The 16,469-nt window shown below is 42.8% G+C and overlaps 1 protein-coding gene across 1 annotated transcript; it reads left to right on the forward strand.

The window, feature by feature from the left end:
• Positions 1–115: 115 nt before the first annotated feature.
• LOC136648965 (oxidative stress-responsive serine-rich protein 1-like) lies at positions 116–15,635 on the forward strand. Its single transcript, XM_066625311.1, has 4 exons — positions 116–225; positions 6,444–6,542; positions 11,144–11,254; positions 14,428–15,635. Exons 2-4 carry the CDS (start codon positions 6,481–6,483, stop codon positions 15,113–15,115), a joined length of 861 nt encoding a protein of 286 aa, XP_066481408.1. The 5' UTR covers positions 116–225; positions 6,444–6,480; the 3' UTR covers positions 15,116–15,635.
• Positions 15,636–16,469: the final 834 nt, after the last annotated feature.

The following is a 16,469-nucleotide window of genomic DNA, read 5'->3' on the forward strand; positions in this document are numbered from 1 at the left end:
CCTGCGCTCGAGGAGGAGGTCGGGCTTTCCCGCGCGTAGGGGCCAGCTGCGCTGAGGTGGTAGTGCGCACGCGCATCGGTGAGGTCGCAGCGCCCCCTCTGGCCACTTAAAAAGTTGTTTTTTCTTCATCCGCCTCACTCGCCGCGCAAGTGGTGGATGACGGTCCTTCTGCTCAGTGGCGATACTGGTGCCTGCGGTGGATTTTCGCGAGTGCTGCCGAGCTGAGTAAGTGTGGGCCTCCCGGGCACCCGTAGCCAATGGTTTTCCTGCCCCGCGAGCAAGAGGAGGGCTGTTTCTGCTGAGTCATCGCGGCGCCTCTGAGCTCTGCCAGCTCTTCAGTGCTGAGTCATCCCCGGCACTTGGGCTGCCGTCCTGTTCACACTTTCCTGGGAGTAAGCCCCATTGACTCTAATGGGACTTGCTTCTGAGTAGACCTGCTTACGGTTGGGCTCTCGGGCTCCCGTCCTGTCCGCACTTTCCTGGGAGTAAGCCCCATTGATTCCAATGGGACTTGCTTCTGAGTAGACCTGCTTACGTTTGGGCTCTCAGGCTGCCATCCTATCCGCACTTTCCTGGGAGTAAGCCCCATTGACTCTAATGGGACTTGCTTCTGAGTAGACAAGCATAGGATTCGGCTCAGGCTGCCATCCTATCCACCCTTACCTAGGAGTAAACCTTAATCACTTTAATGGAACTTACTTCTGTGCAGGCATGTCTCTGTCTGTGTATGCATGTCTACTCAGAGGTAAGTCCTATTGTGTTCAATGGGGCTTGCTCCCAGGAACTTGTGTGTATAGGATTGCAGTCCCTTGAGTGTCTCCAGTTCACTCCACCTTTTTGTCCTCCTTGCAGGAGGGCACTTGGCTAACACGGTGTGATTCTGGTGGAAATTCAGCTGGTGAAGTGCACCTGGTCACGTGGAAAAGCTTCACTTGTTGAGTTCTTACAGACCACTTAGTACTTCTGAGGGCACAGAGGGGGGCAAGTGTCTCAGTAGCATAGATATGACCTTTAAATATTTCTTTATCCAGCGTGTATTTACTCTGTGGAACTCCTTGCCACAGGATGTGGTGATGGCAGCTGACCTGGATGCCTTTAAAAAGGGATTGGGCTACAGCAGGGGTGTCCAAAGTTTTTGGCAGGAGGGCCACATCATCTTTCTGACACTGTGTTGGGGGGAAAAATGAACTAATTTACATTTAAAATTTGAATAAATTTACATAAGTTTACATAAATGATTATATTAAAGATGGAACATATGAATGAATGAATGAATGAAGGTCTTGCAATAGCCCAAGGCCTATATAAGGCCTTGTACAAAGCAAGGCTGGCCTTTCCTTTGCTGCCGCTACTGCATCATGATGTGAAACAGCAAGCAGTGGAGGGAACCCTCATCCACAGCTCACGTGAGATGTCAAACAGTTGTCCTCACGCTGAGAGCAGTTGCGTTGGGCCAGTGTGGGCTCCAACAAATCTCCAGAGGGCCAGAGGCTCATTGGAGACTGGGGGCTCCCTGAGGGCTGCATTGAGAGGCCTTGAGGGCTGCAAGTGACCCCAGGGCCGGGGTTTGGGCACCCCTGGGCTACAGTGTTCTCTCCAAAGCAAACGTGTGACAACTTTGATGTTCCTGTGAGCCAAAGCTTGGCTCCTCTTGAACTTGTACAATGTAGTCTGGCGTAGATGTTGTTGCAGACTGTCCTGAGCCTGTTTTTTTCTGCAGGACAGTGAGGTACATAAGAACAGCCCCACTGGATCAGGCCATAGGCCCATCTAGTCCAGCTTCCTGTATCTCACAGCAGCCCACCAAATGCCCCAGGGAGCACACCAGATAACAAGAGACCTGCATCCTGGTGCCCTCCCTTGCATCTGGCATTCTGACATAGCCTATTTCTAAAGTCAGGAGGTTGCACATACACATCATGGCTTGTAACCCATAATGGATTTTTCTTCCAGAAACTTGTCCAATTCCGTTTTAAAGGCATCCAGGCCAGATGCCGTCACCGCATCCTGCGGCAAGGAGTTCCACAGACCGACCACAGACCGACCACATAGGCCCATCTAGTCCAGCTTCCTGTATCTCACAGCAGCCCACCAAATGCCCCAGGGAGCACACCAGATAACAAGAGACCTGCATCCTGGTGCCCTCCCTTGCATCTGGCATTCTGACATAGCCTATTTCTAAAGTCAGGAGGTTGCACATACACATCATGGCTTGTAACCCATAATGGATTTTTCCTCCAGAAACTTGTCCAATTCCGTTTTAAAGGCATCCAGGCCAGATGCCGTCACCGCATCCTGCGGCAAGGAGTTCCACAGACCGACCACATGCTGAGTAAAGAAATATTTTCTTTTGTCTGTCCTAACCCTCCCAACGCTGAATTTTAGCCTATATGTGAAGTTTTGATTTTTTGCCCCAATGTGCATGACTTTACACTTACTTACATTGAAACGCATCTGCCATTTTGCTGCCCATTCTGCCAGTTTGGAGAGATCCTTCTGGAGCTCCTCACAATCTGTCTGGTCTTCACCACTTGGAAAAGTTCGGTGTCGTCTGCAAACTTTGCCACTTCACTGCTCACCCCTGTTTCCAGGTCATTTATGAAGAGGTTGAAGAGCACTGGTCCCAGGACAGATCCTTGGGGCACACAGCTTTTCACCCCTCTCCATTGTTTTTACATGTTTTACATGTTTTTATTAAGGTAGGACACACAATCGGAGTGAGGTGAGACCTTCTGTTGGACTACTCACTTTAAAACTTCTCACTGCTATAGAGACCCACATGTTCATTGCAGTATATGTTTTATTGGTTCTGACCAGAGTCTACATCAAGCTTATACTCCAACAAATGTGTCAGCTAGAAAAGTCTGACCCAACTACATTTACTAAAACTTTAAAATGGTTGCATGCAGGTTTTTTTTTAAGTCTCCATGTTCTTTATTTGGCACAGACACTCATATGTGCCATTAAAAGCAGAGGGATGTTATAGACTGGATCTGATCTGTAGATGGATTGTAGGCCCACTTGCAGGTGGGGGTTTCACTTTGTCTTTGTGATTTACTGAGGCCCCTGACCTCTGTAGGTATGATCCTGGGTAGTGGGGCCAAACATTGTAGCATGACTTTCAGAATGCTTCAGGCTGCTTAATGTATTGTTAGTGGTAATGTAGAAGTAAGGGGTGCTCCACCAGTTGTCTTAAATGGATCAGGGACTATGGAATTACTAGCCATGTGCATACTTGGCAGTTCTGCTTGTTATTAGAGCCAGAGATAGGGAGAGCACTCTTTACTCCCAAGTTTTCTGTATTTGGCATGAAGTGAGCTTGCATTTAATGTACAGTAATCCCTAAAGTTCAAGCAACCATTGTCTGGAGTTGATGACTTAGAACCTTAAGCCCTTCTGCTGCTTCTCGAATTATGTCCGGCTTCTGATTTTCTGATGAATACAGAAAATGGACCTTTTACTTAACAGCTGAAACATTCATCTCTGGCAAGAAGTTATTACAGTTCATGTAGGAATATCACCAAATAATTCTAGTTGATAACTGTACAATGTCTAGTTCCCCAGGCACTGTATAAATATTTCAATTAAAGTTAATGTATACAGACTGATTTGTAGATCTCAATGTCATCCAACCACTTGTAGATGAACATCACAAGATACAATCTTGTTAACCACTTCCTCTTGTTTTCCTTGTTACCTGATTCAACATCCAATGTGTACTTCAAATGCATTGTGACATATCCTATCCTTTCAGAAGTGTCATAATGACATCCATCCAGCAAGCAGATAAAAAACATGTCTGAATTAAATAACTTCAGAGCAAACAAACATCAGCTGAGTGAAGCAGGGAGGGAAATTTGTCCAAGTGAGCATCTTTCTGGCAATGTATCTTTCTGCTGCTTTCATTTTATCATTGTTAATTTGAAGTTTACAGACATTTTAAAACTTCAGAGTTAACTTTTGGGGTATATACAGCTCAGGCACATCAACATAATCATTTTCAAAAAAGCTTCAGTTGCTTTTGTTTGTAGTGATTCTACATACATTTAGCTATAGTTAAGCCCAGAATTGCTTCATATAACTTAAATTTTCCTATGTTGAGGCCTATGCATGGTTACTCTGCAGTAAGTTCCACTGAGTTCATTGGAACTTACTCCCTGATACCTGGGAGTAAGCCCCATTGACATTGACTTGAAGCACAATCCTACTTTTATTCTGAAGTTGGGCTGAAATTGAATTTGTTGGGCTTTCAGTTGAATTGAAGTTGAATTTGTGCTGTCAGGCAATTTGGAGATGTCCCTTGTGGTCTGGATGACTGGGCCTGTGGAAGAGTCTTAAGTTTTCTGCACCTGCTGGAAACCTGCCTGAGAACAGCAAAGAGACAAATAGGGTAGCAAGAAATAGAGAGCAGAAGCAATGAATGGTCTCTGGATCAGGATGCATAATCAGCATTTGTAATTCAGAGTAGTGCCACCCAAGTGTGCATGCAATATCCTGTGCTACTTGGAATAATTTTTTTTTAACATTAGGATTGTGCCCCAAGTCTGCAAAAGTTCAGACATATATGTCAAAGCAATCTGAGCTCAGCAGAACCCACATGGGATATTACAATAGATAGGTAACTTAGATGATGTATATTGTGCAGTCTGTGTTTTTTACAAAAGTGGTAAAACCAAACATTGCTGGAGTGATGGCATGCTCAGGTTTCAACAGAAGATCACCAAATGAATAGCTATCCTGGCAGTGATGGGCTTAGGAGGCATGGCATTTTGCTGTTACTTGACAGGTAGGTTACAGGTGGTACTACAGCTTGACTCTTTGGAGTTCTGCCAAGTTCCATTTTTGTCTCTTCCCCCCCCCCCCCTTTTTAAAACATCTATATGAAGCTGCTAGGACAGGTTTTGGGGATTTGGAGTTTGGTGCCATCAGCATATGAATATTGCCTGGCTTTTGTTTCACCTTTCCATTAGGGACTAGGGTGGTTGGGGATGTTCTGAACTGACACCTGGCTGCAGTGAAGGACTGGGTGTGGGTTAATAAACTGACAGCCCAATCCTATCCACACTTTCCTGGGAGTAAGCCCATTGACTCTAATAGGAGTTACTTCTAAGTAGACTTGCCTGGGATTGGGCTCTGAATCTAGTCTAGGCAGAGGTGCTCTTGTCAGTAGGAATGCTGAGTCAGATCTGGGAGGACATCCTGGATGGAGCTGCACTTCACTTGAAGAACCCTGCCTGCAGTTTGGGAGGCCTCTAGACTAGCCTTGATCCTAGTCACACTAGACGCTGTTTCAGTCACACTAGACGCTGTTCCAGAACCACCTTTCAGAGCGCAATACCATAGTCTTTCGAGACTGAAGGTTGCCAACAGGTCTGTATTATCTGCAAGTCTGTTTCAGGACCCAGTTCAAGGTGTTGATTATTACCTTTAAAGTTATATGTGGCTTAAGGCTTTGATACTGAAGGACAAGCATACTTGTTAACATCACTCTCCATCAGAGGTTCTGCTTCTCAGATGGAAATGGGGGGAGGGGGGCTTTTTGTTGCAATACCCAGACTGTGGAACTCCCTTTTTCAGGAGGCTTGAATGACTCTGTGATTAGACACTTTTAAATTTATTTTGTCTGGCCTTTGCTTTTTAATCTCTTTGCTTACCAGCAAAGTGTTTCTCTCTCTTTTTGATGTGTTTAATCCTGGTTAATAGTTTTGATCTATTTCTTTACAACTGTAAACTGCCCAGGTGGCCCCCATGGGGGTGGAAGGGCATGGTAGGCATCTTTAAAATAAATGATGCCAAATATATAAAACCTTTACCTTACTGAAGTGCCCAAAGGCAGGGGAGAACTTTTAACATTAACAAACTTGTTTTCAAAATAAGTTATATTTGGCAATCTGATAAGGGCAGTGGAAGTTGTTGGTGTCATTAAAATGAACCTCTGTGTAAAAAGTTGTTCAGAAGTTGGATTTACTCCGAAGTGTGCATAACATTATAGCCAAAAGAACTTTTTCTGGTTATGTGTGGTCTGCAGTCTGTAAAGGCTTCGTGTCTTCTAAAGTTTGTTTCATACTTCACACAATTATAAAACACAATACATGTTTGGGCAGGAATTAATGAGTTAAATGTGTGTAAAATTGTTGTATCGTGTATGTTCCATTGGTTGCCTCTTCTACAAGAATTTAGTGAAGCAACCCTACAATGTAATTTTTTTTCCTTCTGAAAACTGTGGTCTATTTTAGCACATCAATTAAAATTACCTAGGTTGTTTAATGATGCTTGTTCTCAACTTCCTTGGCTCATAATCAACTTTGCACTGAATTTCTATTTTCCATATAGTTTTTTGCCACATGTCACTTTCATCACTTTCATTAGTGTAATATGGTATGACTTATGATTTTCTGTACAGCATTGGTTTCCTCCACTTTAGTCTTCTTTTCTTTTTTAAGCCTGCAGAGAAAAAGAGCAGTGGATTGTTCTCCAACAATGCTGGAGATCGAGGAGAATCTCCAGGCCGCTTTCAAAAAGCTAAGAGTTGATGCAGAAGGGTAAGCGACAGTGTAAATATTAATAGAACTGTACATGTTGTGTCATTTGCACACTGGAAAATTGTGAAAACAATTTGATTTGGAGTTCTTTAAAAAAAAAAAATTCCTGCCATCTTGATGGGGGGGGGGGGAGGCGTGATTGGTGTCTAATAGCTGGGAAGATCCTGCCTTTAAAAAAATATTTTAAGTGTAAAGAATTAAAGAATTAAAAAAAGTTTACACTTTAAGTGTAAAAGAATCACACTTTATAATAATCCCTGATAAGTTAGGTTTGAGCTATAACCCGTCTTTTTCTTTTTACAAGTTTTCTTTAATTTACAAAACGCAATTTCACAAAAAAAGTATTAAAAAGACACTTTTTAAAAAGCATAGATTTCTATCCTCCCTCAGGACTTGTACATCTCACTAACAGCCCAAGCCCACACTTTCTTGGGAGTAAGCCCCATTGACCATAATTGGGCTTACTTCTGAGTAGACAGGCATAGTTTGGGCTCTAAGTGTCTTATTCATCTTATATAAGGTCTTATACATCTCACTCACCCCAGCAGTGTCTTTTCTAGTGGCTGCCTGCTGTTGTTGCATCTTTTTAGATTGTGAGCCCTTTTGGGACAGGGAGCCATTAATTATTTGATTTTTCTCTGTAAACCGCTTTGTGAACTTTTTGTTGAAAAGCGGTATATAAATATGTTTATATAAATATGTTTATGTAAACATATAAATATGTTTATATTAAATATAAACAGTATACAGTGATGCCTCGCAAGACAAAATTAATTCGTTCCGCGAGTTGTTTCATATTGCGAAAATTTCGTCTTGCGAAGCGCGGTTTCCCATAGGAATGCATTGAAATTTAATTAATGCGTTCCTATGGGCAATAAAAGTCAGAACAAAGTCAAATTTGGTTGACAAAGTGTTTATTAAGTGCTCTTTAAAGGCATACATACTGTACAGAGGATTTCAAAAATTTCAAGCACAAAACCTCAATGCATCCTGGGTATTAACGGTTGTGCGATTTAAAACAAACCAAAACAAAAAAAAATGCAAAAAAATTTGTCTTGCGAAGCACGGCCATAGAAAAATTTGTCTTGCGAGTCACCAAAAAAATCGCGAAACGCTTTCGTCTTGCGAGTTTTTTGTTGCGCGAGGCATTCGTCTTGCGAGGCATCACTGTATTAATAACAATAATAACAACTTATAGGAAAATGTACTATATCAAAGGGAAAAGAGACTGTTGAATAAAGGCTGCACTGACAAGGCAACGTGTTTCATTTATTTTAAAGATGCTATTCTGTCTTTCTGTAGATGCTCAAGGTGGCTAACAATTCAGATAAAATAAATTTAATACAAACATATCAACAAAAGTTTCACAGTCAAATACAGCAATAAAATCACTCCAATAAAACTCCAGCACACTTATTCTAAAGTATGACAGTAATACTTCCCTCAGAAATTTCATTGTTTTAAGTTGTTGTTGGCAACCTTCAGTCTTGGAAGACTATGGTATCGTGCTCTGGATGGTCGTTCTGGAACAGCGTCTAGTGTGACTGAAAAGGCCAATTCGGGAGTGACAATCCCTTCCACACTGGGAGCAAGTGTAGTGTGTCCCTGGTCTGTCTCCCTGGCTATGGGCCTTCCTTCTTTGCCTCTTAGCCTCAGACTGTTGGCCAAGTGTCTCTTCAAACTGGGAAAGGCCATGCTGCACAGCCTGCCTCCAAGCGGGCGGCTCAGAGGCCAGGGTTTCCCACTTATTGAGGTCCACTCCTAAGGCCTTCAGATCCCTCTTGCAGATGTCCTTGTATCGCAGCTGTGGTCTACCTGTAGGGCGCTTTCCTTGCACGAGTTCTCCATAGAGGAGATCCTTTGGGATCCGCCCATCATCCATTCTCACGACATGACCAAGCCAACGCAGGCGTCTCTGTTTCAGCAGTGCATACATGCTAGGGATTCCAGCTCGTTCCAGGACTGTGTTGTTTGGAACTTTGTCCTGCCAGGTGATGCCGAGGATGCGTCGGAGGCAGCGCATGTGGAATGCGTTCAGTTTCCTCTCCTGTTGTGAGCGAAGAGTCCATGACTCGCTGCAGTACAGAAGTGTACTCAGGACGCAAGCTCTGTAGACCTGGATCTTGGTATGTTCCGTCAGCTTCTTGTTGGACCAGACTCTCTTCGTGAGTCTGGAAAATGTGGTAGCTGCTTTACCGATGCGCTTGTTTAGCTCGGTATCAAGAGAAAAAGTGTCGGAGATCGTTGAGCCAAGGTACACAAAGTCATGGACAACCTCCAGTTCATGTGCAGAGATTGTAATGCAGGGAGCTGAGTCCACATCCTGAACCATGACCTGTGTTTTCTTCAGGCTGATTGTCAGTCCAAAATCTTGGCAGGCCTTGCTAAAATGATCCATGAGCTGCTGGAGATCTTTGGCAGAGTGGGTAGTGACAGCTGTTTTAACTATTCTCTCACATTTTCAAATTTGTAAGTCTCTGCGGGGGCCCTTATACAGCCAAATAGCAAGATAAATGATAAAAAGTAACAGAAGCAAGATGGATCTGTATATTTAAGAAACATGTCAGATCTTTAAGGGGAAATTTAAACATCAGATTTAATTCTAATTGCCCTGTTAGGGGTTTTCTCAACATGTGACACATTTTCCACCCACGGTTTCTTAATGAATGACTATGAGAAATGGAATATAATGAGTCCAAAGGGTGGCACTCTATTGAGGAAGCATGCTGGAGAGGGAAGTCTTAAGTCATTGTGACTGAGAGGGAGTCTTGACGGAAGTTATGATGCACTGTAGCAGAGGTCTCCAAACTTTTTGGCCAGAGGGCTGCATGAAATATCTGGCGAAGTGCTGAGGGCCGGAAAAAATTTAAATATAAAATTTAAATAAATAAATAAGAGATGGAACTTAGATGAATGAATGAGTGGGCTCATTCACTCAGCCTTTCTGACCCTCAGAACACCCTCCAGATACAATTGGAGCACAGCTCTGGTCATATTCAGTCAAGTGGGCCAGAGGCTTTTAGGGGACAAGAGGCTGGCCGCGGACCAGACAGAGGCTCCCTGCGGGCTGCATCTGGCCCCCGGACCAGGGTTTGGAGACCCCTGCACTATAGAGTTGCAGTTTGTCAAGCAACTGGAATGTTGCTTTGGCTCTGCTATGTGCAGGCATGCCCCCATACCTGCAATGGAATGGCATCCCCTGCGGATAGCCAAAACTATTCATTGGCATCCCTCAGTCTCGAAAGACTATGGTATTGCGCTCTGAAAAGTGGTTCTGGGACAGTGTCTGATGTGGCTGAAAAGGCCAATTCAGGAGTGACAATCCCTTCCACACTGGGAGCAAATGTAGTCTGTCCCTGGTGTGTCTCCCTAGCTACGGGCCTTCCTTCTTTGCCTTGGGCAAGTATCTCTTCAAATTGGGAGAGTCCATACTGCACAGCCTGCCTCCAAGCGGGATGCTCGGAGGCCAAGGCTTCCCACCTGTTGAGGTCCATTTCTAAGGCCTTCAGATCCCTCTTGCAGATGTCCTTGTATTGCAGCTGTGGTCTGGAGGATAGGCTGTTACCTATGCAGCAAATCCCCCCTCTCCACGTTGCTGAAATGGTGCAATTGAAAGGCAGAAGCCAATACGGTTGCTTCCAGCGGCGTCGCAGGAGTTGCCAGAGCATGACTGTATACAGCCGTGAACTGCCTCAGGGACTCCAGCTCCTGATTTTGCCTTGAGGTTGACTCCTGAAGCCTTTTCCATAACTGGATGTAGCCACAAGGCAGTGGAGGTTTGGGATCAGTTTTCTTTCTCTCAGAGGAGCTGCCTTCCCAGGCTGACAAGTCCCATCTACCTGGTGGCTGTTTAGTCGCCTCTTAAGACAAGTACAGTCGAACTGAGGGCCTATTCTTATCCCCAGCCCCCAGGGGACAGCCAAAACTAGTGGGCTAGTTAATGGGCAATTGACAGCATTTGAAAGCATTTGAAAGTTGTGTTAAAGAAACTCATTCCAAATATGTAAGTGGATCTGTTCTTATTGTGGACAGTTGTTTATGAATGTTCTGCAATTTGGAATTAGAAAATGGATGATAAATCTGTTGCATAGCTGTAAGCAAGGGCCATACATGGGAGACTTGTGAATGACTTTCCATCTATTCTCACAGAAAAGTCCTTGCAGGCCGCTCTTTTGATTGGAGCAGTAGTATTAGATTCCTCCACACACAGCTGTTTGCCCAGCTGGATAAAATATATAGATTGCTAGGCTTTTCACCCTCCTCTCTTAGCTGGCCCAATAGGAACTTGGGGAATGATTGCAACCAAAGAGTTGGTGCAGAAACACCAACCTTAAACACCCCCTTCTCCTCCATTCAAATTTGGAGCAACCCATATTTACTTCTAAATTAAAGTGAAAATGTTGTGACATTCAACTACAGATCATCCATTCGTTAGCTGACTCCCTTCAAGAAAAATATATGCAATATGGAAAAATCACCTTTGCTAGTTGTTCATGCTAAAGGTTCTGGGGAGCAGAATTTATAATTCTGCCTCAATCAGCCTTGGTGTTGCTTTTCTTATTCTTTCAAATGATGACAATGTACTTTTTTTCATGCTTTAGATCCATTGCTTCTCTTTCTATGAATGAAGGGATCTCTCCACGGGCACTTGTTAGAAATACAGAGGAAGCCAAAGTGAAACATATGTATGCAAATAAAGAGAGCTGGCATTGGTAAGTTGAGTTGGATCTTGTTGATTGACCTAATTCAAATGTGGAGCTATTCAAATATGCCAAATCCCAGTTCCCAGGACCTGCTTAAGCTACAATGGGGCACTTGTGCCACTGCAACAATGGCCAGGTGCCTGAGAAGCAGGGCAGAACCAATAGCCACGGTCTTGCTTATCTTTTTAACTATTATTTATATCCAACTCTTCTACTATAGAATTGTCCCCCAGGTGGCTGTGACAATTCAAGCAATATAACTGAAATTACTGAGATACAAATTAAAACATGGCACAAGAATTACTGTCATGAAAACATAAAACAGCAGTTCCAAGAAATTAGCATACTGAGATAGATCCAAGTACACAACAAAGTAGGTTGGAATAGGATATTTTTCACTACTTGCCAGAAGGTAGGCAGTAATGGAGACTGGCATGCCTCCTTATGTTTCTCAAATCATCTGTAGCCCTTGTCTTATTAAATAAATTGCTGGTCTTCATTCAAGGAGGTGGAAGGAGATTTTTCCTGCAGCAGAACAGGTCATGTGCAACACATGAATACTTCAGAGGAGTTGAGGTGGGAGCTGTAGGCTCATTCTATGGTGTTAACTGGCTAGCACTTGGGGAGGGACCAGAGGCAGCTGTTGCATTGCACTAATGCAAATTTAAGCAGTATTGACATGGTCCCTCACCAAAGACTGCTGAGGAAACTTCACAGTCAGGGGATTAGAGGGTAGGTCCTCTCATGGATTAGGAACCAGTTGAGGACCAGGAAGCAGAGAGTGGATGTCAATAGGCAATTTTCACAATGGAGAGAGGCGAAAAGTGGAGTGCCCCAAGGATCTGTCCTGGGACCGATGGTTTTTCAACCTGTTCATAAATGACCTGGAGACAGCTAAGCAGTAAGGTAGCCAAGTATGTGAATGACACGAAACTTCCAAGCAACCAGAAGAGATTGTGAGGAGCTCCAGAAGGATATCTCCAAAACTGGGAGACTGGACAGCAAAATGGCAGATGCATTTCAATGCAAGTAAATGTAAAGTTATGCACATTGGGGCAAAGAATCAAAACTTTACATATAGGCTAATGGATTCTGAGTTGTCTGTGACAGATCAGGAGAGAGATCGTGGGGTGCTGGTGGACAGCTCAATGAAAGTGTTAACCCAATGTGCAGCAGCGGTGAAGAAGGTTAATTCCATGCTTGGGATCATTTGAAAAGAAATTGAGACTAAAACTGCTAATATTATAATGCTGTTGTACAAATCAATGGTAAGGTCACACCTGGAGTATTGTGTCCAGTTCTGGTCGCCACATCTCAAAAACGATATAGCGGATATGGAAAAGATGCAGAAGAGTAAGCAAAATTATTATTGTGCTGAGGCACCTTCCTTAGGAGGAAAAGGCTACAGTGTTTGGGGCTCTACAGCCTAGAAAAGAGTGCCTGAGGGGGAAACATGATTGAGACATACAAAATTATGCAGGAGATGGATAGGGAGATGCTCTTTCCTCTCACATAACACCAGAACCAGGGGACATCCACCAAAATTGAGTGTTGGGTGAGTTAGGACAGACAAAAGAAAATGTTTCTTTACCCAGCATGTAATTAGTCTTTGGAACTCCTTGCCACAGGAAGTAATGATGGCATCTGGCCTAGATGCCTTTAAGAAGGGATTGGACAAATTTCTGGCAGAAAAGTCAATCACAGGTTACAAGCCACGATAGGTAATGTGGAAGCTCCTGGTTTTAGAGGAGTGCCTCTACCTCAGAGTGCCAGATATGGGCGGGGGGGGGGGGCACCAGGACGCAGATTGTGTCTGTCTTGTGTGCTCCCTGAAGCATTTGGTGGGCCACTGTGAGATGCAGGAAGCTGGACTAGTTGGGCCTTTGGCCTCATCCAACGGGGCTCTTCTTATGAAAATTGTTTCACTTTACTTAATGCCAAATAAGATGTATACTGTATTAGATGTGGAAGAGTATATAAGAATGTATGTAGATATACAAACTATCTGCAGAATTAAGAACATTTCAGTCTGCCTTATACCTTCTTCCCCACTCTCCCTTTTTACAAACCTGATGCTTGTGTAGAGCCAACGCATTTCAGCTTGTCTCTCAGGTTTGTATATCGCTATTTTTGTCGTATATATGATGTGCCGACAGGACTTCTGCAGACAGGACAGACAATAAAGCATTGTTCAGACATTAAATCAAATGGATGTACAGGAGGAGGTGAGCCATGGGAACTAAGCTAATGCCTGTACAACACCAAATGTCGTAGGTACTTACTATAGACTGCCAACTGCAGAATTTGATATCTGTCTACAGCAATTGTTTATTTAAAAAGGGGTTTCTACTTTCTTTGTCTCTCAAACATGTTGCTTTGTTTTATTCTCAGGAAAGTATTTTGGGGTATTAGAAATTCATAAACCTAGTCCTAATTATAACAAGGAGCTCCATCTATACTTTTTAACATTAAAGGACCTCTAAAAATTCTTAGACTGTTTGTGTGAATGAAGAGAATTTCTAGGCACTAGAATTCTTTCTTACTAATTCCTACATGGGTTATGCTGTGCATGCTCCTATAGTACAGTATATTCTCTTGAGTAGTCAGAGTGGAGGTGTGGATTAACCAGTTCCTCAGCATTGTGTTCTAGTAGACAATGCCAGTGGAAAGAATGGCTTTTATGTCCAATAGAAGTGCATGCAACTAGCACCTTGTCAGAATATTAAAAAGCTGTGGCTTAAATACATGGCCTACTTAGGATTCATGGCATAGACTAGGTAATAGGAATGTGTATTAGCACCAAAATCCAGATTTAAAATCCAGGTCCAGAATTATGACTCTTTGGATTAGGGGTTTTAAATATCTAGTGCTCCACTGAAGTTGATAGGAATAGCTATTTTCCACTTGCTTGCTCTAGAATGCCTGCAGTTTAGTACAGTACTGCTGCTGGACTCTCCCCCAAAAACAACTATATCAGAGTCTGCTATAGCAGAGCATGCACCAAAAGAAAATATCACACAGACACAATCTAAATTTAACTAACAAACCTTATCCTTATGCCTGATAACCTCAAAAGGGACCTAAAAGGAATATAAAATTTCCTTACTAATCTACAAACTAAATCCCTTGTAATAAAGGCTATGTAATTCTGTGCAGACTTAACTAAATGTTTTTCCTTCCAGGTGTTTGAGGAAACCTGTGAGAGGCATGATAAGAATTCAGCGACAGGGAAGATCCAAGTCTCCAGTCCTCCATCCTCCTAAATTCATCCACTGCAGCCCCAAAATGCCTTCTTGCACCCAGCCAGTGCATAAGAGCCCAGATAACTCTTCTGAAAGTGGCCCTGGATTGAATATGCTAATCCCCATGCAGTTGTCCAAGAATGGACAGGTCAGTCATCCCTTCAATGGTGCTGATCAGAAGCAAACTTGTGCCGAGCATTCTGGGACATTAACTATTGAAATTCCCAAAAACCAACCTGAAAATGACCCTGCAGTGATTTCTCTTCCCATAGCAATTCCCATAGCTACAGATTTTTCTGACTTTCAATCTGTGTCTGAAAAAAATAAAGGGAATCTGCATACATGTGCAGAGAAGACCTGTCAATGTAAGCAATGGCAGGATATGAAAGTGTATGTGTTCTCTGGCCTACAAAACTCTCCCCAGTCAGCACCTGAAAGAAGAACACATGTGCAGGACAACTTCCAATCTTTTCCATCAGGAATTCCCTCCAGTTCTCTCAAGTCTTGCTCTGAGCAAGCCCGGGCTTCTGTGGATGATGTGACTATTGAAGATCTTTCAGGGTACGTGGAAGATTTCTTGCATATCCCTAAGGAGATGTCCCACATGGCAGAAATGATGTACAATTGACAATGGTGGACTCTGGTGAGAAAAAGGCTTTGGTATCTGCCCTTGGTCACACTCCACCTTGGAAGCAATGGCTCTCTGTATTTGTAAATAAAAACCCTTGGCATCACAACTGCTCTTTTTATTTTTCACAGTCATTGGTTTTGGCAGCAATTTCTTTCCAGCGGTGCATATACGCAACAGGGACCAAATGTGTACACCTGTGGTCTGGGCAAAAATGGGTTAATCACTGCTCCAAAACCAGATAACTTGCAAAGGCAGCTGGAAAGGTCACAGAATGTAATGGGTGGTTTGGATAACTGGCAAATGTTAAGAATTGGAAGTTGTAATACAGGCCAAACTCAAGGGAATCCAGACCTACATTTGGAGCCTAACATAGCATCTTGTCCATTTGTAATAAATTTAATGATTTAGACCAGGGGTGTCAAACTTGTTTCATAAACTGGGCTGAATAGGATTCATTATGCCTGCAGAGGCCTGAAAGTGACATCATTAAGCAGGTGATGACCAGAAGTAAGCACTTTTCCCCTTCACTCATTAGCTGCAAGTAACAGATGAGAACATATGCAAATCTTGATGACAATCCCAAGATATAGGAGAGCCCATACGGGTAGTACAGTGGTCCAGCAACTAAAGTTAAAAGTTTGAATTGACTTCCTTTTAACTATTTTTCTCTTCCCCACTTAGCATTGTTTTTTTTAAGTTCAACATGAAATTGTGCTTGCTCAACAATTTATTTTAGAAGAGATTATCCTCAAGATTGAGTTGGTTACTCATGGGAAATTCACTGATATGAATTATGGACTGATGTATGAATTATTTGAAATTGTAACCTAGCCACTAGATGGCAGTCATGCTCCATTTCAGTGATACAATGCAACTTTGGCCAGTGCACATAAACCAAGTTGAACTGTGTGACTGCTTCATACAGTATTTTCCTTATAATTTTCTAAATGACTTTTGCACAATATTGACAAGTCTGTCCTTTTATGTACAGCCCTCTGTTTACAGCTTAATATGTGTGAAATGTTTATATCTTCTGGGATATCCCTGGAGACACGTGGCATATATAAATCTCCATGAGATGTGTTCTGTTTTTAACAACAATAAATATCTGAGTAAAAAAAAAAAATAGTCCATGCTGCTTCAAGGTAGGATAAAATATTTATTTGCAGTATATACTTATATCCTGCTTTTCTTAACCCTAACTCAAAGAAGCTTATAGAATAGTAAGCACATACATATAAAAATACATAGTATATCTAAAATACCCCCAAAAAACACCCTCTGTCTTTGTTGCTTTTGCTTTCTGCTAAGCCAACACTTGAATTTGGTTCACAAACAATCATTCTCAAAA

The sequence above is a fragment of the Tiliqua scincoides genome, chromosome 4 (genome assembly GCF_035046505.1).
Source record: "Tiliqua scincoides isolate rTilSci1 chromosome 4, rTilSci1.hap2, whole genome shotgun sequence".
Lineage (NCBI taxonomy): Eukaryota > Metazoa > Chordata > Lepidosauria > Squamata > Scincidae > Tiliqua > Tiliqua scincoides.

Bases quoted from the DNA above. Each gene is read 5' to 3' on its own strand.
- LOC136648965 (XM_066625311.1), top strand. From the start codon at position 6,481: ATGCTGGAGATCGAGGAGAATCTCCAGGCCGCTTTCAAAAAGCTAAGA. The intron at 6,543-11,143 runs GTAAGCGACAGT...TTCATGCTTTAG, and splicing joins CTAAGAGTTGATGCAGAAGG to ATCCATTGCTTCTCTTTCTA. The intron at 11,255-14,427 runs GTAAGTTGAGTT...TTTTCCTTCCAG, and splicing joins AATAAAGAGAGCTGGCATTG to GTGTTTGAGGAAACCTGTGA.